At 39.4% G+C, this 26,364-nt stretch overlaps 1 protein-coding gene across 1 annotated transcript in view; it reads left to right on the forward strand.

Moving 5' to 3' along the window:
- The first annotated feature begins 2,827 nt into the window (after nucleotides 1-2,827).
- GRIN2A (glutamate ionotropic receptor NMDA type subunit 2A) overlaps nucleotides 2,828-26,364 on the forward strand; it is an 89,435-nt gene continuing 65,898 nt past the window's right edge. Inside the window, exons 1-2 of the mRNA XM_075058288.1 lie at nucleotides 2,828-3,414; nucleotides 17,229-17,343. Of these exons, the coding sequence (XP_074914389.1) occupies nucleotides 2,828-3,414; nucleotides 17,229-17,343 (702 nt within the window). The remainder of the gene's footprint in view (nucleotides 3,415-17,228; nucleotides 17,344-26,364) is intronic.

Genomic DNA, 26,364 nt, shown 5'->3' on the forward strand with positions numbered 1-26,364 from the left:
CGATACAATTACAATTTTTTCACTATTCTGATCACAAATTGATATTAATTGCCTGATTTTGACTGAAGTTCACATTCACAATTATGTGAAAAGAGTTCATGTAATATGACTGTGAACTTTACAAAAAACGTTTAATCAAAACTCCTTTCATAAACTATTTTTCTAACAAAGTGTTTACGAAGGGAAAGTATTTACTTTTAGTACATTCCTTGTGTTGTCAGACTTCTGTAATGGTGACACAGGCCATTTTGCACAAGAACGTTGTTCATTGCCAGGGAAGATGACAAGGACTGCTCTTGGTTAAAAATCTGTATTTACTAGTTAGAAAGGTCACACCTGGAAATGTCCATGTGCATTGTTTTTTGCCCTCAAAGACTTCATCCTCAGTTGCCTTATTGGAGAAGTTCCTTGTGATCCATGAAGGACCAAGGTGTACGTATTGTTTGAAAGAATTACTCCACTACATTAGTAGCCCTAAACCATATATATAAATGGGGTAGAGTGAAAGAAAGAATTACTCCACTACATTAGCAGCCATAAACCATATATAGAAATGGGGTAGAGTGAAAGAATATGATGGAAATAATCTATTTAATTTACTGTAAATGATTTTACTTATTTTTACTGTGATTTAGCATAATCACAAGTAAAAACTGGGATAAGATAAGCGCTGGAGAAGAAAACTGAAGTGATAGACTTTGCGTTACAATATTTCTTTATGTTCAGTTAGGAAGCTACAGCAAACTTGGATTCATGGCATTGTCTCTAGATATCCAATTTCGCTTGTAATAATAAATCAATAACTAAACCATTAAATGCTGACATTGAGCAGATTTTCTGTGTGCTGGGTTTCTTTAGCTGCAAGTGTCCCCAGATGAAAGGCTTGTTTGTTTATTTTTATGTATACAGTGCAGGTCATCAGGAAATAGCTCCTAGAAGCATTCAGCGATCAAACCTTCCTAATTCAATTCTTCTCCCAAATATGTTTTATAACATCTGTAACCCCAAAACACTAGAAATCTGGCACTGGCATTCAGAATGCTGTTTCTGAGGTACCAAAGAAGCCATGGCAGATGACTTCATTACCACCAGTAGTGTGTATTTTGTACCTTCAATATCAGTCTTCATGGTCTCAGACAAGCTGTAAGGCTTTTATTGCTGTCAAGCTATATAAAATCCTGGTGTCAGGTTCTTAACACTTGGAAAGTAATAACACTCCTTATCTTCTATTAAAAAAATATAGACACTCAGTTTGCTCTAAATAGATTTCCATAGATAAAATGCAGAACTTGTAGAGCTGAGGTACTGTTCTCACTAATAGTTGTATGTTTAACACCACCTTGCCATGAAACCTAAGTCAATTAATCTGTTTCTGTTCCCCGCAAGTGTAAAATAAGATAGCAGTTCACAACCCCATTCATAAAACTCTTCAGATTAAAAGCACCATGTGTATCTTTCCTGTAAAGGCTACATAAGAAATCTTCAATGGTTAATATCTTATTTTTAAATCATAAGCTTTTATTTCAGCAGGAGTTCATGCTTTCTGTATCTGAAAACGATGCACATAAGTTGCCACTACCAGTCAGGAATGTATACTGAAGTAAAATGAAAATAGTTATACAGCTTCCTGTGTATAGTTTTGGTACTCTAATAATTGTGGTGTATATAAATCTAGAATGTAAAATTAAAAAATAAATGTAGACCTTACAGCATCTTGGTAATAATAGACCAATTAAAATGTTCATAGAATCCTAGAATCATTTAGGTTGGAAAAGACCTTCAAGATCATCGAGTCCAACCTTCACCCATGCCCACTAAACCATGTTCTGGAGTACCTTGTCTACTCGCTTTTTGAATACCTCCAGGGATGGTGACTCAACCACTTCCCTGGGCAGCCTATTCATAAAGGTAGTGCCAATAAAATATATTATTGTGTTGCCTATTTCTGATAGATGTTGTTAAAATAAGAGGCACCTGCCCTTATGCTGTATAAAATGCTGTGAATACTGTAAAAGCCTAAGACAAATATTAGAAATAAGTCTCCTAGCAAACTGACAGCACAGCTGTCTCAGGCAATCCAGCTACCAGCTACAGACCATGAGGCCATTGTTTGAATTTACTCCCATTTAAGTCCACTAATGAGGACGCTGGCAGCTTGCCGGTTGTCCCTGGAGTCCCATCCTGTTAATTCTACCTCAGGCATCAATGGGCCGTGTGCTGTGAATGGAGCATGATCAGCAGTGAGCCCACAAACAGTAGTGAACTCAGTACCTGGGGATGACAAATCTACTTCTGCAGAGTTTGACAGCTTCCACCAAGTCCAGTGAACCTGTGGAAAGGACGTATCCCTCAGACATTAGGTCTGGAAGTACAGAACGTCTTCATATATATACAGCATGTGCATTGCAATTTATTTCCATTGTAACTAAAAGTTGGTATGAATTTATTGGGTCTCATTCATAATAAGTTGATGAATTGAAAGCTACCTGCTGGAGATGAGTTGTTTAATAGTGGGTGGTTGTCTCTGGGGACCTTCCTCAGTAAGTACTGATTTGAGCTGTTGTCTTCAAACCATCAAGCATCAGAAATTTCCTACGTAAATATCTGCTTGTCAAGTTTTGGCAGATATTTTAATTAGCTGTGGTACTTACAATCTTACTTATTGCTTGCTTATTAATGATAAGAATACGATAAGGCACAGAAAGTTATCTGAATGCGATTGAAGTTTGGTAGCCATGGTGGACCAAAGAAATAATTAGAGAGTCTATTCTCTTCAGACATGTACAAAATTAGTAATCTGTCACTGTGTTTGGTATTCTAGGATGTGATGTCCACGTTCTTCCAGTTTGGGGCTTCCATCCAGCAAGAAGCCATTGTCATGCTGAAGATCATGCAGGATTATGACTGGCACGTGTTCTCTCTGGTGACCACCACCTTCCCTGGATATCGAGACTTCATCAATGTCATTAAGACCACAGTAGAAAATAGTTTTGTGGGCTGGGACATGCAGAACGTCATCATACTTGATACTGCCTTTGGAGATGCCAAGACCCAAATTCAGCTGAAGAAAATTCATTCATCCGTCATCCTGCTATATTGTTCCAAGGATGAAGCTGTCTACATACTGGATGAGGCTCGTTCCCTGGGTCTTACTGGCTATGATTTCTTTTGGATAGTTCCCAGCCTGGTTAGTGGTAACACAGAAATCACTCCCAAGGAGTTTCCTTCAGGACTTATTTCAGCATCTTATGATGAATGGGACTACAGTTTAGAAGCTCGGGTACGGGATGGCCTTGGGATTATTGCCACTGCTGCATCAGCCATGCTGGAAAAATATTCCTTCATTCCTGAAGCGAAAACTAGCTGCTATGGACAGCTGGAAAAAAATGACCGGCCATCTCACACCTTGCACAAGTAAGGCTTATTGGTTTAAGTTTTTTTCCCTACATAACGTTGGTAATTTTCCATTCTATTGCCATTATGTTCCTTAAAGGAGAATATTGGTTTTTGTTAATCCCATCATGCCCTTTATAAAGCAATGATTTCAGATGTTCCAAGGGAACATGCAATAGGACTTGCTGCACTCCTAACTGTGCGTGTGGTAATGATGTTACGTGCTGTGGAGAATAAACACTGCTCTGGATCTGATGTAGAAGATGACAGAAATTGGTCTTAGAGGGTATGAAGCTGAGTTAATAAAATCATGCTGTTGTGTACTTTAACTATGAGGTAAAATTGCCAAAATGCTCTGGAGGCTGTGCCTGAATCACTTGCATCAGCAGGAACCTGGTAACATTTTAGAAGACAAGAGATGTGCGGTGTTAAAGAGGTGTCCCTGGAAATTATAGAAGTATTAGATTAGTTAGGCAGCTTTTATCACCTAATAACTGAAATCTGTCACTTCTGCTTCTGAGGATTTCATTTTTGTCACCTGTACTAGAATAACTGTAAAAATTAATCTGCATTAATCCAAGTTGATATGGATGTTTTCTCAAAACAGTTTGTCATATGGGAACTGCCAAGGTTTAAATCAGGATTCTTTGCTTCCTTTTTTTCTTTTTTCCTTTTAATTATCCCTTTTAGATGTGGAACTTATGATTACTTCTACCCAAAATGTTGCATAATACATGAATACGTGTCACACAGTAATATATTTCTTTATCTGGTTTGTGAGAGGAAGTAAAGAGAATCTTGCATATTTTTTAATAGCTCTTTACAATATCTCCTATGGAAGCTACTAAGCAGTATTTATGAAATTTATTCAGACCAAATATTGCAGATGAAGCTCTTTCTACAGAAAAGCAGTATGGAATTGGCACAAGAAGGAAAGTCAGTGCTGATTTCTTACAGGAGATTGTGGAACATTTTTAATCTTCTGAGATATACATGCATGTTTAGATTAGGAGTTGATTGCCATATGATGTCCTGGAACAGTTATTGTTTTCCATGAAAAGGGCATCTTTGTGCACAGCAGCTCTCTTAAAAGCCAAATACTGCCAAATAAAGGGAGTTTAACATTTCATACATGTATTTTATAAACAGTGTGACCAAAGTTCAGAAACTTGCACAGTTCTCCTTAGAGAGGACTTGCCTTCAGTGAGACACTTCCACTTTTCTTTGGTCTCCCCTTTCCTATTTCTAAGCTTCTGCCTCTAAAATTATACCAATTCACCAGAGGCATTACAGAAAATCAGCGATTCTTTTCCTGCTGCCCCAGTTGCCCCTGGGGAGGAACAGGAGGCAGCACTGGGGTGGCTCTCTGGTCCACCATGGCTCTGGGAAAGCCATTGCACACACTAGTGTCAGGGCAGAGCAGCTGGGAGGCACCGCTGGGATGACTGGTCTACCCGCACCCAGTGTGTGAGCCTCATATGGTTCTTCTTAATGCATGTACTGACAATGCCAGATAAAAGCAAAAGCTAATGGCATCCCATTAACCAAATTCTGTGCCTTAACAGTGGGTTCTGTACAAACAAAGAACTTCACTATTAATATTTGAACTCCAGTTTCTGTGAAAGTTAAATTGTATTCTGTCATCAGAAGTGTTGGTGTTTAAAATACGGTGGTTCAGTTGGAAGGGCCAGAAGAACTTGAACCTGTTTAGAAAAAGACTTCTACCCCATTGTTTTGGTAATACCCTAGTGTAGACTTGAATTAGATATTCAGTATTCAGCATAAGTTGTCTTTCTTCAAACAATCATTTTTTTCTCATTAAATCTGTATGACTACAAGCATAGGGTTTGTGAGTGTTAGGGCAGTGAGATTAGACTTCACCAGGAGATTCTGCAGTGTGCAGTGCATGATGCACACAGAAATTATTAATAGGAGAAGTTGTAACACAGTGCACTGTGGTTAATAAAGTCACTTCCCGATGTGAAACACTGAGCTATGAAGTGAGAATATAATTTCTGTACCGGAGATTCTTTGAGCTTCTCCAACACCACAAGAACAAGAAGCAGTCTGTTTTTAATTTAGAAATGTCAGAATTACACTAAAATGAATAAACTTTAAATAGTCCTTCTTATGTAATAAATCCCCAAGACTATTCTTGTCACATATAATCTGCAAGAAAAGCATGTGTATACAAGCATTTAGCAGTGCTAAGTAATCTCTGGGAGTTGACCAGTCTCTCCGTGCCAAGGTGAATTATGTAAATTCATTGTGCTTTCTTATCCTCATCACTAAATTGTAGGTTTCTTCCTGCTGTGGTTTAACCCCAGCCAGCAACTAAGCCCCACACAGCCACTGGCTCACTCCCCCCATGGTGGGATGGGGGAGAGAATCAGAAGGGTAAAGGTTAGAAAACTCGTGGGTTGAGACAAAGACAGTTTAATAGGTAAAGCAAAAGCCATGCATGCAAGGAAAGCAAAACAATTCATTCACTCCTTCCCATGGGCAGGCAGGTGTTCAGCCATCTCCAGGAAAGCCGGGCTCCATCACACCTAATGGTGACTTGGGAAGACAAACACCATCACTCTGAACGTCCCCACAGCTTCCTTCTTCTTCCCCAGCTTTATATGCTGAGCATGACGTCCTATGGTCTGGAATATCCCTTGGGTCAGTTGGGGTCAGCTGTCCCGGCTGTGTCCCCTCCAACTCCTTGTGCCCCCCCAGCCTCCTCGCTGGTGGGGTTTGGGGAGAAGCAGAAAAGGCCTTGGCTCTGTGTGAGCACTGCTCAGCAATAGCTAAAACATCCCTGTGTTATCAACACTGTTTTCAGCACAAATCCAAAACATAGCCCTATACTAGCTACTATGAAGATAATTGACTCTATCCCAGCCAAAACCAGCACACTTCCTTATATGACAAATCAATGTCTAAATTGGGGGGTTATTCTGAAATGTAATCTTCACAGTTTCAGGTCACAGATAGTGCTGCTTTGTATTTTAAACTACAAGATATATGTATTAAGGAGCTAACGTGAACAAAGGATTTTGGAGCACCCTCACAATGAAAAGGGCTGAAGTAGCTGTAAACACCTAATGGACCTGGGATCTGCTGTACTGTGCCTCCCTGTTCATGCTGGAAATCAATGCTGGAGAAGTAGGGTTGCACAAAGCAACACTGCTTGCGAGCTCAGGAGCAGAGAATTTAGTGGGCAGCAGGGAATAGGCTCTGTAAGGTGATGCTTGAGCAAAGCCAAGCTCAAGAATGGAGCAAAACCCCAGGATTTTTAGACTCCATCTATTATACAGACAGTCTATTTCAGCTTTAAACCCAGAATAGTATTCTAAGGCTGTGCCATAATATCTAATTTGCTTGTAAATGGAGGTTGGTAATGCTTTATGTGCAACTTCCCACATCTAGATAGCGATTTTCATCTCCATTTATAAAGAAATTCTATGTAAAGTAAGCCATGAAGTGAAAGCTCCTCCTCCCTCTTTCTCAAATCCTTTGAGTATTCAATTGGTTTGAAGATATATATGTTTGGAAACACACAATTTATCCTTCCCCTGTCACTGCAATTCTAAGATGCTTTTATTTGCTTTCTAGACCCAGAAAAAAAATCAGGTTTGCTTTAGTTTTTGGAATTATTTGATCAATGTTCATTTCTGATACACATGGGAAAACCAGTTTTTCCCTATGAATAAAGGATTTAAAATAAAATACAGGGATCATTTTCAATGCATTATATATATGTATTGATTCAGATAATCTTTTCCCATCTCTGTAAGACCCAGATTCTCCCAAGGCAGAAAAGTACTATTGTGTGAAATACTGGCACTAGGACAGCCGGGTAAATAGAATTAGCAGCTCATTACTGCAATGTGAGTTGAACAAATGCTTGCGCTCTCTCAAAAAAGGAAAACATGTAAGCAAACAAGCAGCAAAACAAAATAACCTTGCCAGTCATGGAAAATACTGCTGCTTTGTGAATAGAAATGCTTCTGCTTTGTCTAGAAGAGTACTCATGTTGCGTATAAAAGTCATAACCCTGGGAGATACATTTCACAACAACAACATTTCCAAGCACTCTGATCTGTACAGGGATGGATGGGGATGACAAAGCTGTTACTCTGTTGTCATTATCCTGAAAAGCAAAAAGACATGTCTATCCACAGGTAGTCAGGCATTTACCACATGGTGTTTACATTTAGTTACATTCAGTTTCCAAATACAACCAGATAATATGCAGGATTTAGACGCTCATCTTACTTTTGGTAGTGAAGGTGTAGGACTAGAAAGCTGTCCGAACTGCTCTGGGCAGTCATTTCATACCCTTCCCAAGCCCAGTTTCCTTTATTTGTCATCACCGAGCCAGGGAGCAGGAGCAATGTGAGGGCAAAGGGCCAGGTACAAATGCATTAGTTGGTCCTGCCCTCAGTCACCCTACTTTAAAAATTTGGGGACTCGGTGGGAACAGTATTTTGAAATGTGGTACCCAATGTTGCTGTCTTTCCATGGACAACTGCACAGTTCATTTTCTTGTCGCTGCTGTTCACTTACAGCATGGCTACAGGACAGAGTCTTCTTCAGAGGGTATATTGTCTTTCTAGTCCTGATAGCCATTCATCAAGTTTAATATTTTGATTCCAGCTTTTAGCAACAACAGATAATTTTTCCTCTTTTGAGCAAAATCAGGGATTAAATGGACACAATGGTTTGATGAATAATCCAGCAAATCTGTTTAATCTTTTCCTGCATACAGATCAACAGCCAATTTACAGAGGATTTGTTCATTTAAGTTCTGCCAAAAAACTTGGGAAAAATAAGTATCATTTGCTTTATTGTATGATTGGGGATGTATCATTATTTAACTAATTATATATGAAGCAAAGTGCTTTTTCACTAGTAGCATACTTGCTGTACAGAAAAACAAATGTTATTGACTTTCACCTAGGACTCTCCAGGTTATTTTGTTTGTCTTTCCAATTTCGTGATCCCACTGTGGTTTTACTGGAGCCACTGCGTGCTCAGAGGAGTGCACTGCATGCAGGGTGAAGATCTGAGACTGTAAACCAAGTTTCAGTAGTCACATACATTGCTTACTTGTTGTGGAGGAAAGCAGCTAATTTGAGTATATTTTCAATATTCAGTTTTTGGTAACTTTAAAGCTTGAAGAAGTTTCAGCTTCTGCATGCTGCTAGATTTGCTTATTCTTCTTCACTACTGTGAATGCTGCTCTACGGAAACAAATCCAAATGAGGATGATGCACCTAAATGGCTGAAGACACGAACAAAGCTGCAAGCCTTCATGGGGGGCTGAGGCCCCAGGGCTCCGCGGAGCAGCAGATTTCCAGGGAGGACAGAATATTTAGGCAAGCATCTGCAAATGAGGACCAAGCTGACAGTTCTAGATTTAATGTTAACTCCACCCAAAAGATCCCAGTGTGGTGCTGGTTTACTGATGAAGTGATTCAAGAAATTATAGAAAATCTGTATCAGAATTTTCTCCCAGGTTAGATCGGTTTAGGAAGCAGAAAGTACCAAACAGTTACCACGTTAGGGGCTTTTAGAACATTTTCCCCGTTTTTGTGATAATCAAAAAAATCTTAAAACAGGAGAACAAGCATGGCCTCTGTTCTGGAGCTGAGCAGAGCCAGCCTTCAGGGCTGAAAGCGGGCCCTGAAATTCAAAATGTAAGTGAAGGTTCTTGGAGACGGAGCTGCTGCAGACACCATCCCCTTGCAGGAAGCCAGACAGGCTTCACGGGCAAGAGTTTGGGATGCTTCTCAGGTGATGCAGCAAAATGTTAACTATATTAGTGCTTTTTATGAAATGTTATTGCTAATAATATTAACTCACCAAACCTTCCGGTGTTTCGTTACACTAACTTGTGGCACCCTCCCAGGGAGCGGGGCCCTTTCTAATTTTGCTCCCTCCCCTTGCCCCCCTTTCAGAAGGGCTCCCCAAGAGTTTTGTCGCTTGTCTGGCAGAATTGGGGCAAAGTGACTTTTCCAGACCTAGTGGCAACTAATGCTTTAAGGAGCAGCTGGCAGGAGGTACAAGTAGTTGGCATGCCATTCCTTTTTCACAGTCACTGAGCATATTGTTCCCAAAATTGTATTCATCCGTGCTGGCTCAAGGCCTAGGGAGATACAGCTCCAAAGCAGGGTATCGTCGCAGAGTTATATTCGGGAGAGCGAGGGCTGGGGGAAGTGGAGGAGGAGGACACACGAAGAGGAAGAAGAGGCTCTTTGCGTCACTGCAAAGGACTTGAATTTAGAAAAAAAAAATCCTACATAGCCTAAGATACAAAATTGTATTTTAAAAAAGCTTCACTAATTGAAAAATGCATTGCTACCTTGTTTAATAGTGATCTATTTCAGACCTATTTCTATATGTATTTCAGGCCACACATTATATATTCTACATTCAGCGTTTCCTGACTTAATTTTATAGATGTTTTTAGGAAATCTGTTTCTTAATGATAAACAATTTGTCTTGGGGTTTCTATTGATAAGTATCTTTCAAATTTCACAGTAGAATCATAGTAAGGAAGTTCAGCAGTTCAGAGCCTGAACAAGATAAAGAAGGAAAGACAAAATTTGGATTCACTCCTGCTTTTTTAGGTATGATGCTGGGTGAATGCCAAGCCCAGACAGGCTGGCTGTCTAGATTATTGAAATGGTTGGTTCATACTATTTGGAGGAAAGAGAAATATCACCAGACGACACCTTGGTTGTGAGGCATTTCATCCGCTTAAAATCTCAGTTTGGAAATTCCTTCTTTGGGAGAGGAGGGGAAGAGTTTCTTTTATGAAACCTCTATTTCCCTGAGTGTCTGCTGTTTCTCTTCATTGCCTGTGTTGTCACTGATTTTAAACACTGCCCCATGGTGAAGAAGGCACTAAATAAAAAATGATAGTCCCCAGTGATAGAACCTGAGGAATTTATCAAGTTTGATTATCTGGTCTGGGCTGCAGGATGAGGGCAGGAAACGTGGGTCTGAACTTGTGGCAGCGAGGAGTCCCATGGGCTTTCTGCTCCCTGCAGCTATCGGGCCGCGTGCTTTATTTTACAGATCTAGTAACTAAGTTATCTTCTTTGGAGGTAGCTTAGGAGTCGTATGTTTTCATTAATGCCTCTGCCTTACCCCTTATATTTTTCCCACCCAGTGATCTGTTTGGGAGCTGCATACTAGGTGAATTTCACACTAATTATAAACCAGCCTGTTATCACAGAGCTGAGTCTGTTCCTGAGCCCAACAAGTCTTGAATTTCTACTTTTAAAAGTCTGAATCTGTATAAAATTATAAAACAAAAAAGGAAGGAGCAAATATCAGAGCAACCAAAAGAAAGGGCATCTGAGACAGCCTGCACTTCCCGTCTCTGAACTTGCTTTTAAAACCATGGGACGTTGGCTGAGGGTGTTTGCACGACCCGTTTGGTTTCTAAAGGTGTAATTCCCGTATGGTGTGCAGCCCCCCCGGCCGGCTCTCCCCTGCACCCCGCTGCCCCTCCAGGGTGCCACTGGTGCTTTGCTGGGCTGGAGCTTGGAGCAGTTTCTCCCGTCATCAACCTCGCACGTGCCAGAGTGAAGGTTTTAAAGGTAACCCTGGGAATTCAACATGTCCGTCCCCCCCCCCCAAATCTTGCAATTTATTTATTGCTAGATGCTGTAATGTTATGAAAAGAGTTTAGTGAAGAAGAAGGCTTAAACCTTGGCAGGGGAGAAACCAAAAGACTTTTCTGTAGGAAAAGTAGCTGTTGTTACTAATTGTGTTCAGTTACACAACTTGATCCTAGCGCAGACAGTTTCACATTCATATTTCAGTGGATAGATGGAAAGAAAATAAATGTGAAATAGCGCAAAATGGAGAAAATGTCAAAAGAAAGTTTGGAGGGGAGAAGAGGGAATTTTTTTGCAGTATTAGCTTTGGTGAGAGCTTTTTTTCGTCATATGTATAATAATTATCACAACTACATTGTATGCATTTATTTTTAAGGGATCAATTAATTAAAAAATTTTCATTTATTACATTGCTCCAAGGACTTCCTGGGTCAGTGTATGTACACGCACGCGATTGCTAGCTTTTAAAATCCAGGTCTTTTCTAGAAGCCCTGAATTTTTACACATTTGTAAAAGTATTTTCTTATGCATGACATGTTTTTAATGCTGTGATCCTTCCATCTTTCTAGAAAAATATTTCAGTTTTAATTTAAGCATAAGTAGACCTGCCTGGCCTCAGGAAGCGCAGAGTGCTGCTGCTTCGATGCGTAGACTAGTTTTATCCTGTCTCTACAGCAGTGCTGCTTCCTGGCTGTGCGATGCTTTTGAGGGATGGTTCCAGATTGTATTCCTTATTTTTGACTTATTTCTAGCCCATGTATCTCAAAAATCCGCATTTCCCTTGCCTTCTGGCTAGGGGTTTCCCTCAGCTTGGCATACCCCTGGAGAGACCATTTGATTCAGGGACCAGTTCATACGCTGTTGCCCATGGCAAAAGTTAACCTGAGGAGAAACAAGGTGCTAAGTCTCTTGGCTCACTACTTTTAATGGGTGACCAGAAGTAAGCTCAGCTTTCTCTAAGGGAGAAATAAATTGTAAAGTAGTGCTGCAGGGTCTTCTGGGACACATGTAGGTGGGCATGAAAGTGCCCATCCTGAGGACATGAATATTTGGGAGGATGCTCCCTGTCTGGCATCCCAGAGATACAGCGTGTGGAGGGTGCTGCTGGGTGAGGACCTCCCTGAGCACCATCGCTGGTGAGGTTCCAGAGTCGACATCGCACCTACTTCGGTTTCGCAGGATTGCTCTCCTGTGCAGTGTTGCGCTTTCATTCTGTCGCTGTTTGTTTTCTCACTTCCCCCAAAGAAGTTTATGAAGCTGGGGCTAGGATTGATCTTTGTTTGAGACAAGGTGATCTCTATAATTTACATAGGTTTTTTTCCTTAAAATAATGCCCACCATAGAATCCACTAAACCTTCTTGCTTTTGCTCTCAAATCCTTGCATCTATTACAGGAACACCTGTGTATCTTGCATATATGTATATACATATATATGGTAAACATCAAAAGAAATCCCATAGCTTACAAACATGTTTCCTGTTGTATAACACAGAAGCAGAAAGTCTCAAAGATTCTGCTCCAGGAGTGGTCACGGCTTTGCTGGAGTTTCAGCTGTTTTCACACAGTATAGGAAATCCTTACCAAACACCTTATGGGCAAAGAAGCTCCATGTCTTCTGTAAGGACACTGGCCAGAAAGGTGCCTCTGTTTCAGCAATATTGTACCCTAGCAAATGGTCTTCTAAAAACTGAGGTCTGATCCTTTTGGCAAAATCTTCCCCATTTGTTAATGGAAATTAGAGTCAATGAAGTTGTTGATATAATATTTACAGCATAGGAAAACCCACTTTATTCAAATCTGTTCTGTCTTTCTGGGTAGAGTCAGAATTTTGACATGGGTAAATATTGCACAGTTTTGGCACTAATCTGAAGCTTTATCTGAATTACTTGATCTTTCTGAGTCTATAAAAATTAAGTTGGAAACCTTGGGAGTAGTTTGTAACCTTGGTGCTTCAAAGGCTTGCTGTAAATACAACAGGAACAGAGTTCTGCTGTGGTGTTTCAACACTTCTCTTTTCAGTTTTGTTGGGGAAGGTGACAAGCAAAAAAGAATTGTATAAATTGTATAATTGTATAGAAAGTGTTTTGAAATATATAGTACAGGCTTGGTTCTTTGCATGATAAAAACCTGTTTTGGATTCAGTGTGAGAATAGGTTAACTTGTTAACTTCTGCCCCCCCCCCCCCCCCCCATTTTTCATACACATATCACTTGGGGAATCTTAGTCACAAACTTAAGTTTGCAAAAGTTAATTAAGACTTTAGTGTCATAATACCATTACAAGGCCTCCTGCTATCATGTCTTTGCAAAGGTTATGGTGTTAATGAAGTATGAAAGCAGATTAACTACTAATCCAAGGTGTATGCTGCAAGCTCAAATAATCAACACCTCATTTACTTAAGAACAGGAATATGCAATTCCAAACCTACTTCAGAAATATATTTTGACCAATTCAGAAGCCAAAGACATGTTGCACAGAATTAATCTTGGGCAAACTTAAAACTCTGTAAGAATAAAATATAATATAAATATTTCTTTTCCTCACTCTTCTTCACCAGGAACAGAAAAGCACATGGTTGTTTTTTGTAGAGACAAGCAGTTTAGGATCTTGGCCAGTAAAAGCAGAGCAGGACTTCTGTCCTTTGTGGAAGAAAAATGACAATTCAAAAAGGAATGTAGATCGTAGGCATTGGTTTCTGAAGAACACAGGCAGCTGATGAATTCCATACAGAAGAGTGTGCTTGGGAAAACAAGAATCTCTTTGAAGTTCTTTTTTATTGCTGCAGTTTGAGAAACTGGGGTAGTTCAAACTGCGTCACTCACTGATACCTTTGTATATGAGTCAGACAATACAATTTTAAGAGAATTTACAGCTTAGGGACTTTTTTTTAACTTGCAAAATGTGTTTCACTACTAAATGGCTGGTAAATTCACGCAGTTTAAAGATACATACTGAGTTCAGTTTTTCAGTTTAGATTTGTAGTTCATCTTTCTTTCTGGAACACTTGAGCATCACTGCAGCTACAGTACTGCATCCTGTGATGGCCCTTGACTAGCTTCTGGGCTAGGGCGTTTACATATTAATTCCAAAATATGATGAGTGGTGTTTGAAATCTGGGGTAGTGATGCTACCAAACTACATAAAAGAAGGGTTCAACTGAAGTCGAGTCACCAACAGCTACATAATTAAAAACTCAACTGGGCACAAAAGCCTGATGTAGTACCCCATGCTTTATTTGTGGTCCAGCCCTTAAGAGGAGACAAAAAGCTTAGCTTTCAGTTTTATTGAAATGAGGTGATTTCTGCCCTGCCCCATAAGACGATGTGTTCATTGTGGGGGGCATTATTTCACGTGTATGAATTGAGAGGCAACCTTTGAAGGAGGGTGCAGAAATACGAATACAAGTAGTGCATGTTTTCACAGTATGTCATTGTTTTCCCCTTGCGGTGACTTCCTGGGTATTTTATTCCTTGGGTCACAATGCATTTGATTTTCAGCAGTGAGCGAACGTTATGCTGGTTTCTTACATGTATGCAAAAGCAAATTCTGTTTGGTGGTTTGCCACCTCCTCTCAAGGTGGCAAACAAGCTTTTTATTCCCAAGCAAGCTCTTTCAGTGCTGGATGAAAAATGTAATATACGAGAAATTAGTTCGACTAAAAAGCAAAGTTCTGCCAAGGGGAAAATTTTCATGCCGAAAGTCTGTCACAAAATATGAGTTATTACAATGGGTGAATTTACAAATTGCTGTCAAACTGGTGCTGAATGATGTTAATATGACTGTTTAGGGCAGTGCACATTTAATTATTAACAGTTATGATACAATGCCATTATTTCTTCTGGGTCTATATACTTTTATTTAGTGTGCTTCTGCTATTGAGATTTTCATGCAGTTATGTCAATACAAAGCCTTGTCCTTTGAGTATGAAGTAAAGAATTTTGTCTATGTCAGATTCACTGGGTGACCATGCCATTACTACTGCTACAAACCACCCCTCTTCACCCCCCCCCCCCAAAAAAAAACCCCAACCTCCCAAACAAACTTATAAACCGTTACCAGTTTCTTGTGGGTAAAACATTATAAAGCAATGTATGAAGAATAGTTAAAGTAACTTTAACACACTTCAAAACACATCTTCTGTGGGATGGAATGATATTGGTGTTGAGTTGAATTCCAGAAGAAGAGCACTTAGGTGAAAGGTTGGACTGAATTTCTTTCAATGAAATGCACTGAGATTCAGTGCAACTCAATGCAATTAACTTCAGACCATGGATATGGGGTGGAGGGCACATTATCTCCTGGAAGTGCCATGGGATCTCCAAGATTTTGAATTGCAGTTTTACCTCTCACCTGCGGGATAGCCCTGTCAGGCTCACGTTGACAGTCTGGAGTTTTGATTTTTTCAACATGACCAAAGAACACCAATGCCAATACAAGCCTTTTACTCTCTTCCTTTTCATCCCTGATTTTCTTAGGTGACGGAATTTCAGATAATGTATAAAATGATAGATTTTTTCAATATCATAGTCCAGGGAGCTTGACCTGTATACTGTGGTAGTTCAGACTCTTGGCAGTAAGTTCCCTGTATTTGCACTTTAAATAAAAACTGCAGTTTCTCATCACTCTTTCTGACCCTGGAGTAGTGGAAACAATCTGTTCTCACTGAGAAACACTGAAGCTATGTGTAACTGGAGCAAATATAAATATGGATTTATGTTATAAATCTGTGGAAAATTTTGAGAGAAAATTGTTTTTGAGTTGAGTTGAAAGTCAAGTTTGTTAGATGACCAGAATACCGTCATTTCTAAATCAACAAAAGGACAATGCTTTGGAAAAGAGGGTTCAACAGTGAATGGAAAGCAACAGTTAGAAATTAAAAACTATGTATACTAATTAGGAAATGGAAAAAGTAGGTAGACTATATTAGAATTGGTATAAACACAATAAGGAATTTAAGACCTTCGGGGCAGATCTATGGCTAGAAAAGCTATAGGACTCCGTAAAATTGAAGGATGTCTCTGAGGTGAATGAACAGAGCACCAAGATCCCTACCCCAGGGTAGATCAGGTCCACTGCAGTGTCTGGTTGCTGAGCACTTCAGGCGCATGGCTGGTGTTCACGGAGCCCCCTGCAGTGTTATTCACTGGAGTTCATAAATGTTCCTCAGTGGCACAGCCCAGGTCAGAGCAATGACTCGGTAGAGATGATGTAATCGTTGCTAATGACAGGATTGCTTATAAGATAGTAGTATTCTGTCCTTAGAACATGCAGGTTAGTGTGGCAAAACAGGAGAATGGAGAAAGCAAGCAGCAGTACTGTGGCACATCTTAGGAGAGGTACCTCTCGTAGCACTGAGTAATGTCCTTCTGTTGACATAAATTCATACAAATTCCTTTGTAGCTGAACAAAGACCCTGTGGTAAATAAACAATTTTATTGATTCAATGCCTGAACTGGTAAGTCTAAAGGCAGGAAATTTAGGATTGAACCAACATTTCCAACAGAATTTTAAAAATCCTTCTTCCTCCTGTATATTTTATTCTGATTCCCTCTAATTCTTTTTTCCATTTAAAGTGCTAATTAGCTTATGTAACTTTTGAACACCACTGAAAATTAATCTAAATACAAAAAAGTTTAAAACTTTTGAAATTACCGAACTGAAATATTATCAATCCCTTCAAAGTTTTCATGTCTGGTTTTGACTGAAGGCATTAGTGGAATTTATCCAAGTGTCACAGAGACACTGTGTATAGCTACAGTGTTGGGAAGGGCTGACAGGACTCTTGGAGGTCTAAACAGGTGAAGCCAGAGTAGATGCACTTACCTCTCAGTATCACTCTAGTGAGACAACAGTATAGTTTTACATACAGAGCTGTTGTAGACATGTTTAAAATGGTCCTGAAAACCTGGTCAGGTTGTGCAAAGTGCCAGAAAGATTATTCATGGAGTGTACATCTCATACATAATGGGGAAGCTGCTTTAAAGATCATGTCTGCATTTTAAAACTCTTATGTAAACAATATTTTGCTTTGTCTTCTGCTGTGGACTGCCTTGAAATGCTCAGAGTCCCCATGCTGCAAATGTAGCCTTTTTACAGCTTTAGCAGGATTTGGTGTATGTATTTCATCAGTGGTTCTGATGACTGAACTAGCTTGCTCATTAACTGCTGGACAGCTCATTAATTTTACAATGAACTTTTTTTTCCTTGCCTTCTAGGTTTATGATGAATGTGACTTGGGAAGGTAAAGATTTGTCCTTCACAGCAGATGGTTATCAGGCACACCCCAGGCTGGTGGTGATAGTACTGAACAACGATCGCGAATGGGAAAAGGTGAGCATTACCTCTGGGTAAAAGCCACGAGAGGAGGTAGGAGAGACTTGGTAGAACCCTATTAATGACAAGTAGACAGATAACGTCATGGATGTCAATGATGATATTCTGCTGTAGCTGGTTTGTCACAACAGTTCAGAAAAGATAATTTTACCGAGCAACATATCAGTGAAGATAAGCCACGTGGATTTCAGAAGATCTCTGTGAAACACGCCTTGCATTGCTGCTTACAATTTAGTAAAATAAAGTGGATAACTGAAAGATCTCCAGAAACTTGGGCCTTAACTACCTAAATTTGTATGGATTTGTATATCTTGACAACTCCAGTCCTTTTATTTGCTTCTGTTTTTATTCTTTGACAGATTTTAAAGTAAAAGTAAACTCTTTTATTTATTTATTTATTTAAAACTCTGAAATTCCTGTTGAATTGGAGGACAATCCCTATAACATTTTCCTAAAAAATTCAGACTCTTGACTTGTGTTCTCCTGGTAGGCAAGTGATCTCCATAAACCTCTATACAGACTAGAAGGAAAAGTGTCTTAATAACAGGGCTAATCATATATGCAAGTAATAAAAGAAAAAGTTTATCGTGAGTGTTTTTTCCTTAAACCTCCCACCTCAGGTCCCACCTCAGCCTGTGATTGTTTTGGCTCTGAGTTTTGCAGGTTATCTGTGGTCCCATGTTTCAAAACCAGGGGACCTTAGAAACTGTTTGCAATGTGAGACAAGGAAAAAATACACCTGTACCATCCACCAGTTTTATTTTAAATTCATAAAACATGATCCTGCATTATCTAAATTGCTGCTGTAATCTATGAACTCCTTTTCTTATAGTTTTAGGATCCCATAAAATCAACTTGAAACTCCAATTTGCAAGACTGCAAGACTCTTCGTTATGTTGAATAATAATGACAAAATAAGAATTACTGAAGGACATCTCAGTAAATATGCTAGTCATGCAAAACCACAGAGAGTAGTCCTAGATTATGCTATGTATTTATGTTCATTTGATGCAAATTTAATTCTCTGGATAAAGTTAATCCTATCCAAATGTGTCAATCTGAATCTTTGGAGGAATCTTTTGCTCAGTAACCATTATGAAAATTTCTTACCCTATTTTAAAATTCTTCAACAGTCTGCATGTCATATATAATATTCTGGAAGAAAATATTATACTACTTGGGGAATATTAGTATGGTGCACCAAAGGGACAAAATGGTTGAAGAGGCAGCCAACAATGCTTATGGTATAATAATTTCCTACACTTTGTACCTTGACACTTCTCTAAAGAGACCATTCAAAGGACAAGGGGAGACAGGTTTGATGTTTTTTAAAAATAAGCTAACAGCAGCAAAGAAATGCTAGATATATGAACTGATATTATTTCCAAGAAATAACTTGAGTCTGTTTTGACCTTCGTGTGACTCCCCTGTCAGAGAATGGAAGATTTGGTGCAGGTTTTGCTGTATCTAACTGCGCACGTTGTATGGCAGCAGTGCACGCTCCACCTGCTGCGCTGGGCTACAAGACTCTCTGTAAGCTGATGCTTACGTTGTCGGTGCACAATTTTCCATCTGATAAATCCCTTCCTGCTCATTGTTGTGTTTGAGGGGCTTCTAGGAGGAAGAAAAGAGTGCCTGAAGGGAGGCTCCTGCCCAGAAAAAAATTTATGCATCTGCTCCTAGCTGCCCCTTTGCTTTAGAGCCCTTTTGGTAGCCGGCCAGACGGGTCACTTCGGTAGAGACAGCCTGCCCCTAGCTGCAGCTTTCCTTTCTGCTTCCCTATCATAGGACTATGGGAAGGGAGCCAGGTTTAATTATGTCAGAGGGGAGAAGTGAAAGGCGGCCAAGAACGGGCTGTCACCACCAGAATTATTCTTCTGACCACAAGCTGATCCCTGCCTCTGTGGATGAAGACAAATAAACTGACTAATCAATTGTCCTGGCAAGCTGGATGTAGCTCTCAACTATCTCGGAGCACCCCGCATTTATATCAGCAGAGCGTCACGGAAATAATAGCATGGTTCCTCTGACTTAGAGACATGAGAAGGCCCTTGCCCACCCCCTGGTTTATTCAAACATCTCTCTAGTGTCGTCTTGACGTTCTTTCCAAGTTGCATTTCTCACCCCATATCTCTTAGCCGATTTCTTTCTCCTTGTTCCTTTCTCCTTGCACTGTTTTCCTCAGTTTCAAAACTGTCAAATTTACTCATCTGAGATCTAACATTTCCTGCTCTGAGTTTCCAGACAGGCGCATGCTTTTACTTCCAGTTACAGCATTGCAATGAGTATCACAGAACTGTTTTACTGAGTCTTATTAAATATCCTCAATCCTATGTGGAAAACATCAAGTCTTAGATTCTAATTAAATTATTTACTCATGAAAACCTGACAATTCAACAGCCTGCTAATCCTTGTAATGTAACTAAGGTACATAGAAATTGCGAGTAGCTACTTTATTATTTATGTAAGAAAGAGTAATTGTGATTTATGTGAAGATTTTTTTACCCAGTATTCTCCTGAAAATACAAGACTTAATATTAAACCTCAGTTTTCTTTGGTTTTAGTATAATAATAATCTGCTTTTACTTAAACACAGTTTTTCCTTGGTCTCAAAATTTATATACTTGACTCGAGGCTTGAGGTTATAGAAAATCCATTCAACCATAGCTGAAGACCATACGTCTTACCCCTAGGAAAATAAGTTCCTTTTCCTTTACAAATGACTCAGTATCAAAACTTTGAAGTGGTAACTTCACATGTAAATGGGGTTGAGTGAGGGATTTGTCAGATTATCAGATTCTGAAAAAAGCTGGTTGGATGGTAATAGTTTGAAGACTGAAAATCACTTTTGGGCATGTTCAGCAGGCATCCAGCAAGATATTTTGACAGATCCTAAAGCAGCTACTCAAACTTCTGACATCAACATTCATATTCTTGCTGCTAATCTTGACAGGCAAAGGGACTGCTGTTCTCAGGCAAGAGATTTTTAAGAAGACAAGCTTAATGTGCTTGTTTCAGTGAAACTTGGTAAATTTGCCAGAGTTAACAGTGTTGCCCAAATATCACCGAAGCGCTGCAGGAGCACTGTGCTAGTGCTAAAAAATCCTCAGAGGTCCAGCAGTACCAGCTGCAACTCCCCCATTAAGCTTATCTCAGTGGTGTGTGACCTGGGTGTCCCACGCAGCCCATTTACCTTCACTGAGTTGCAAACGTCACAGTCTGTTAGTTTTTCTTTTTTTTTTTTTTTAATGTAGAAATAAAACCAATCAATCCAGTATTAAAATCATATACTAGAATATAATTAGCAGGGCAAAATTAGGTGGTTTAATTAGCTGTGCATATCACATATGTTAAGTAAGGTAGGGAGGTCTGTTATAGCATTTAAAGACGAGTGTATTCCATGTGTAAAGGTGAGTTCCAGGATAAAAAAAATTTTACTGGTGCTCCCAGATAGATACAGATAAAATTACCATGGTGGTCTGTGTTCTGGGTGAATTTGTGAGATATAAGTGTCCTACACATTTGTGGCCAATGAATTTTCACAAGAAGCAAGAATAACAGGTACTACATGGAACATTGCTAGTTAAATGCCATTGCAAGAACCGTTACTTACATCCAGGTTTATTCTAAACATAACCAATCATCTTTAATTTTCTATTAATGCAGGATTTAATGTAGAACTTAACTTAATTTTGCTCTGATTAACTAGCATATGCCAGGTTTACAGGCTCCGTGTGAGGTTGTACACATTTGTATCTAAGTAGGAATGAGTGGGCAGAGGGTGCGTGATTCCTGCCTGGAATAAATGAACCAAGGTCTTCACAGAGAGCTCCATCTGGCTACTAACATCTACCGTCATGTAGCCGAGAAAAGACAGCTATCATATCTAATAGTATAGCTGAAACTTCACTGGACAAGAACTGAAAAACCTAACACTCAGTCAGATTTCTGACAGTTTTTTGTCAGAGTACTGTGATAATAACAAGTAACCAAGATAGTATAGGGTAGTTTCTTGAGAAATCTCAGTTGATTTCAGAGAAGGGGTAATGACAGCTGAAGGATCCTGATGCCTCATGGTAGACATTCCCTAAAAGTTGTGAAGAAATGCAGATATTTTAACTAGAAATTGCATGATCTAATAATCCATTTGCTGGTGTATCTTTTGTCAGTAGCTCTGTGGCCTAACATGATATATTATCTTGGCCCATAGCAGAAACAGCACGCTTTTTTAACATCTGTTGGGTTGTCACTTTCCTTGTTCCATCCTTCTTGCTTAGCTTATTTAGTTGTCCTGTAAATATGCCTATCCTGACACTGTCGAGCGAAAATTGCATATTGTTTCTGTATCAGTGAGCTTTTACTTAGCCTAAAGGCCTTTCCTTTGACCTTTACTGTACTGAATTGTTTGAATTGCACCAATTATTATGTAGCATTTCTTAAAACCCTTATTCCCAAGGAGGATGGTTCTCTCCTCTCTGCTGCTGTAAAGGAATCACAGCTAGCATGGAAAGTGGTGGTAAAATGTGCTTTGCTCCTGGTCTTTACAGCTAGTACTAGAGAGGAGATTAAAGGGTAGGAAGACTTTAGGGCAGCTCTTCCTCTCTAGAGCTAAAGGTATGGCTGTCTGAACATTTCTGGAGAGCTGAAGGATCTTCACTGAGTGCAGAGGAGACGAAAGGTCTTCCCTCACTGGGAGGTGGAGGAAGGGGCTGTCAATTTGTTTAGCTCTTTTCCTTTCTAATGACATAATCAACTCATAAAATGGCTTCTCTGGCATGAGTTTGAACTCTTGTGCTACATAGAGTTATTTGGGACATTTCCCAGTACCAAAACTATACCAACCACTGAGGATTTGGTGAGTGCTAATTACTAATTCTGTATTGAAAAATGAGGCTACAGGAGGTGGTAGCTTTTCTTTCTCCTCCTGTTTGTTTATAATCTGTCTGGGTACTGTGTTTTTCCTTTGAGCCCTGCTGGTTGCAGTATTGGTGCCTTCCTGTCAGCATAAGGAGCAGCCATGAGGGAAGAGTGGTACATTTGCATACCCCATATGGGATTTTGCAGCAAATTCTGAAAACTTCAAAGTCTTTAAATGGATGTCTTCAAACTACCCAGGACTGTAAAACACTCCCTATTAATAAGACATGAAAGCGCTCGTGTTGCATTTTGTCATTTAAATTTAGAGTGTCATTGTGAAATATGGACCTTCAGAAACACAAAGCGACACAAAGGTTAGCAGCAGAAGGTATACAACAGATGCTGTTTCTGGAGGAAGGATTTTGGTCTTGTGCTATGCTCTGCAGCAACCTGTTATAGCTAACCAACAAACTCAATTTATGCTTTCTAGTTATTGACTTAAAGCTTGCCAGAGTAGCTCTTCCTTGTAAGTGGAAAAGTGTGATGAAATAAAAGTAATAAATAGTTTTCTATAAAGCAAGATGAGTTAGCTTTTGCATTTGCTCAGCATTATTTTCTTCACTGAAGTGAGACAGCTTAAAAAGTATGTTTGCAGTATCATAGAATCATAAAATGGTTTGGGTTGGAAGGGACCTTAAAGATCATTTGGTTCCAACCCCCCTGCCATGGGCAGGGACACCTTCCACTAGACCAGGTTGCTCAGAGCCCCATCCAACCTGGCCTTGAACAATTCCAGGGGTATATGTGTGTGTTTAATGTAGAAAGAACAACCCTGAAAATTCTTGTCTTTTCAAAGGTCTAGTCAGGTAGTCCTGGCCATGCATTTAGTATCCATGTTGTCGTGTAACATTTTTTCTTACAAAAGGATGATGACTGTGTATTGCGTACAGTTCCCATCTGCTGGGAAGAGGGTGATAGGACTGAGTTATTTGTTTGTTTTCTGTGAGAAATGCCGGTGTGACAGACTTTCTTTTCGTGCCAGCATTGGCACTCAAGGGAGAACATACTCTGCTCTTTCCTCTCTCTGCTCAGGATCTGGCCTTGCTCTTTTTCTCTGATTCGATGGTCTCTGTGAGGGTGTGTGATTAGGATTATGTCAATCATCCTCATATTATTTAGAGACTGCTTTAGGGTGCAGCGGGAGGGGGATCTCCATGAGGTACAGCAGTGTGTAACTTTGCAACTTGTCTGTCTGTCTTAGGCTAGCTGTGTTTATCTAGCTGTTACACAGAAACACACCAAATACTTCTTTATCACCCTCCTTGGGTGCAATCTTCAAAAGAAAAATAGGCATGCATGAGGCAGTCAAACCATGTGTGTAATGCAGTGAACTTATCAGGTGCTTTAGACAACAGTGGATGAGACGAGGACCCTAAGATTGCTAATTCAGTCTGACATCAAACAAGCTCTTCTGTGCTCTCAGCTATTGCCTGCTTTCCTTCCTGTATCCCGTAGAGATTAAACCAAATCCTATAGCGGTTAAACCAAAGGGAGTATTCCAGACTGCATATGAAGATGGAGAAAACAGGAAAGAATATACCAGTTCAAAAGAAATACAATGGTGTATGTACCATTGCAAGTCTGTACTTGAAGCTGAGTTTTGCACCTACAATAGTGAATCAAGGGTTTGATTTGCTATTGAAATTTTATTTTTTATGAGTCCCAGCCTTTTGGCCATAAATGAGGATTTTTATAATTCGGGCCAGGATCTTTCCCCCAAATTATTCTGTTGCCCTTTTTTCAAGTGAGGGCCATCTTCTGTATTTCTCTGGGATCAAGGCCACATCATTATCAAACTAGGAATGAAAGAAATTTATCATAAATCTCTGGATATTTTGTGGCATTTCCACACGGTAGAGTAAAAGTATTTGCATGCAGTTTTTGACAGTTCCGAAATGGAGCTTGTCTGCAGTTTTTGAGTATTATCCTCAGCTTGAATTTTCTTTTTAAAAAAATGTTTATTTTACAAATACACACTACAGGATTTATTCCTTTAAAATCTTTCTTAACGCAGTTTCACCTTCCCCCTCCATTTTTGAATCTAGCAACACAGATATTCAATTCTCTGTTGAGAATAAGCTCATTTTCACTTTTAATTTCTCTAGTAATATTATTTGGATTCTTAGGAGGTCCAAGCAGGAGAGCTCTCTTTCTAGACACACTTTTCTGCTCTTTGCACTCTAAGCATGCTATTCTCTTCTCCATTGCTCAACTTGCTATAGACTGTAACTAAATGTAGTTAATTGGGTTTAAGGTTGGAGCATAAATCAAATTTTCAGACCTCTTTTTGAACTATTCAGTAGTTCATCTTTCAGGTTGCATAATCCAGAAGTCCAAACATTCCTCCTGTACTTTATTTAATGGTCTATTAAATGGCTGTCATTCTAAAAAAGTCATGTTACCTAAATGAAAAAGAGATTTTACAGCACACATTTTTCAAAAATAGCTATATTTTTCCCGTGTTCTGTGTGTGCCTAGAGGTGCTGAGGAAATGATTCCTCAGCACATGAGATTTTGAAACAGCAAATGGTTGCAGGTGAAGATGACTTCGTGTTACACCAAAATGGGAATTGATAGGGATCTTAAATATTCTTAATCTTCCAGGAAAGAGGAAAGGAATAGGTGAGGAAAGGAATGCAGGCAAGACTGAGCAAACTGCCCTGATTTATCTACAGCTACATTTCCTGTCATTAGGGATTGGCTACACCAAGTGTAAATGTTTTAGCTTATATTGCCTTGATTTTAAATTCAGGATGGCTGGGCCTGCCACACCATCTCAAATACGTGAGATTCTTCTTGATGCAGTTGGAATGTGTCTCTGGCTGCCTGCTATTAATGAGCTGTGCTTTCAGCTAAGTTCTCTGGGGCAGCAGTCTTGCTTCCATGAGCTAGGGGAAATGATTATCCTGACCAACACAAAGTTTTGAAATCTTAAAAATGTTTTCATTCTGTTTCAGAGAAAAAAAATTAAAATTTCAAATTCTATGAATCAGTAACCCAAACAAAACAATACAATAGATTGGAGTAGTTGAAATTCTTTCACCTCAAATTTATCTCTACATATTCTGATAAATTAGCATGTATTTCTAGCTAGCATATCCAGAACTATAAGTGCAATGTCTTTATTAAAACATCTTTATTTCTGTTTACAAGCTATTTCAAATGGTGCGTTTATGTTTTGAAGAGTAAAAAGCCCACTTTCTGAACTGTTTTCTTCCAAGAAATTAGGACAACAGAAATTACCTTCAGAAAAGTTCTCTTCTACCGATCTCCCACCCTATCAAAATGTAATTTTGGCAATCTGGCAGGCCTGTGCATTATTTTATCTCCCTGTTGTCCTCTGGGTGCCCTTTTCCAAGCAGTGATGGCTTGAAGACTGAGGAGGTAAGAAAAAGCTTCTGAATGGCAAAGAGTTCCCCTGAGATTGATCATGTATAAGGAGGAAGGTTTAGGCTGCAGAACGAAAAAATAAGGTAGTAAGTCTTCACTGCAGTGATAACATTTCCACAGCAGAGGCAGTGAGTTTCTATCCTACATGTGAGTTTACCACTATTTTATTTTTGTGGACCTGTTCGTCTTTGATAGACTGGCTATGAAAATTGTTTATGGTCTCTGCTAAGAGTATGTAAAGTTAGTTCACTGATGTTCCCTATTGGAGGTTTGTAGTTTCACCTGAAAATTAATGTGTTCTAGTGTTCAAATAATTTGTCATTAAAATTAAAAAATGTTTCATAAAGAATATCTGTATGAGGGATACCAGTATTAGTAGGTAAACATGCTAATTTAAACACAGACCCCTTCTACCTCAAATCTAGATGCTTGGACTTGGTCAGAGGATGCCACGTTTAGTTCATTTCATCTGTAGCTATAATGATCACAAAGCACACTGAAAATGAGTGCTGCAAAACACTGGAGGCAATTGAATTTTGAAGCTGTCCAGGTTGGTAAACTATTTCACTGTAAAATGGTTTGTTCAAATATCACCGTTGACTCCTACTGAGAGCAGCAACTGAACTTTTCATATTCTACTTTTCATATTTTATGTATGAACTTTTTCCTATTCTACAGCATTTATAATGACCTTCACAGGTGAAACCAGGA

This window comes from Buteo buteo, chromosome 27 (assembly GCF_964188355.1).
Source record: "Buteo buteo chromosome 27, bButBut1.hap1.1, whole genome shotgun sequence".
In the NCBI taxonomy this organism is placed as follows: domain Eukaryota; kingdom Metazoa; phylum Chordata; class Aves; order Accipitriformes; family Accipitridae; genus Buteo; species Buteo buteo.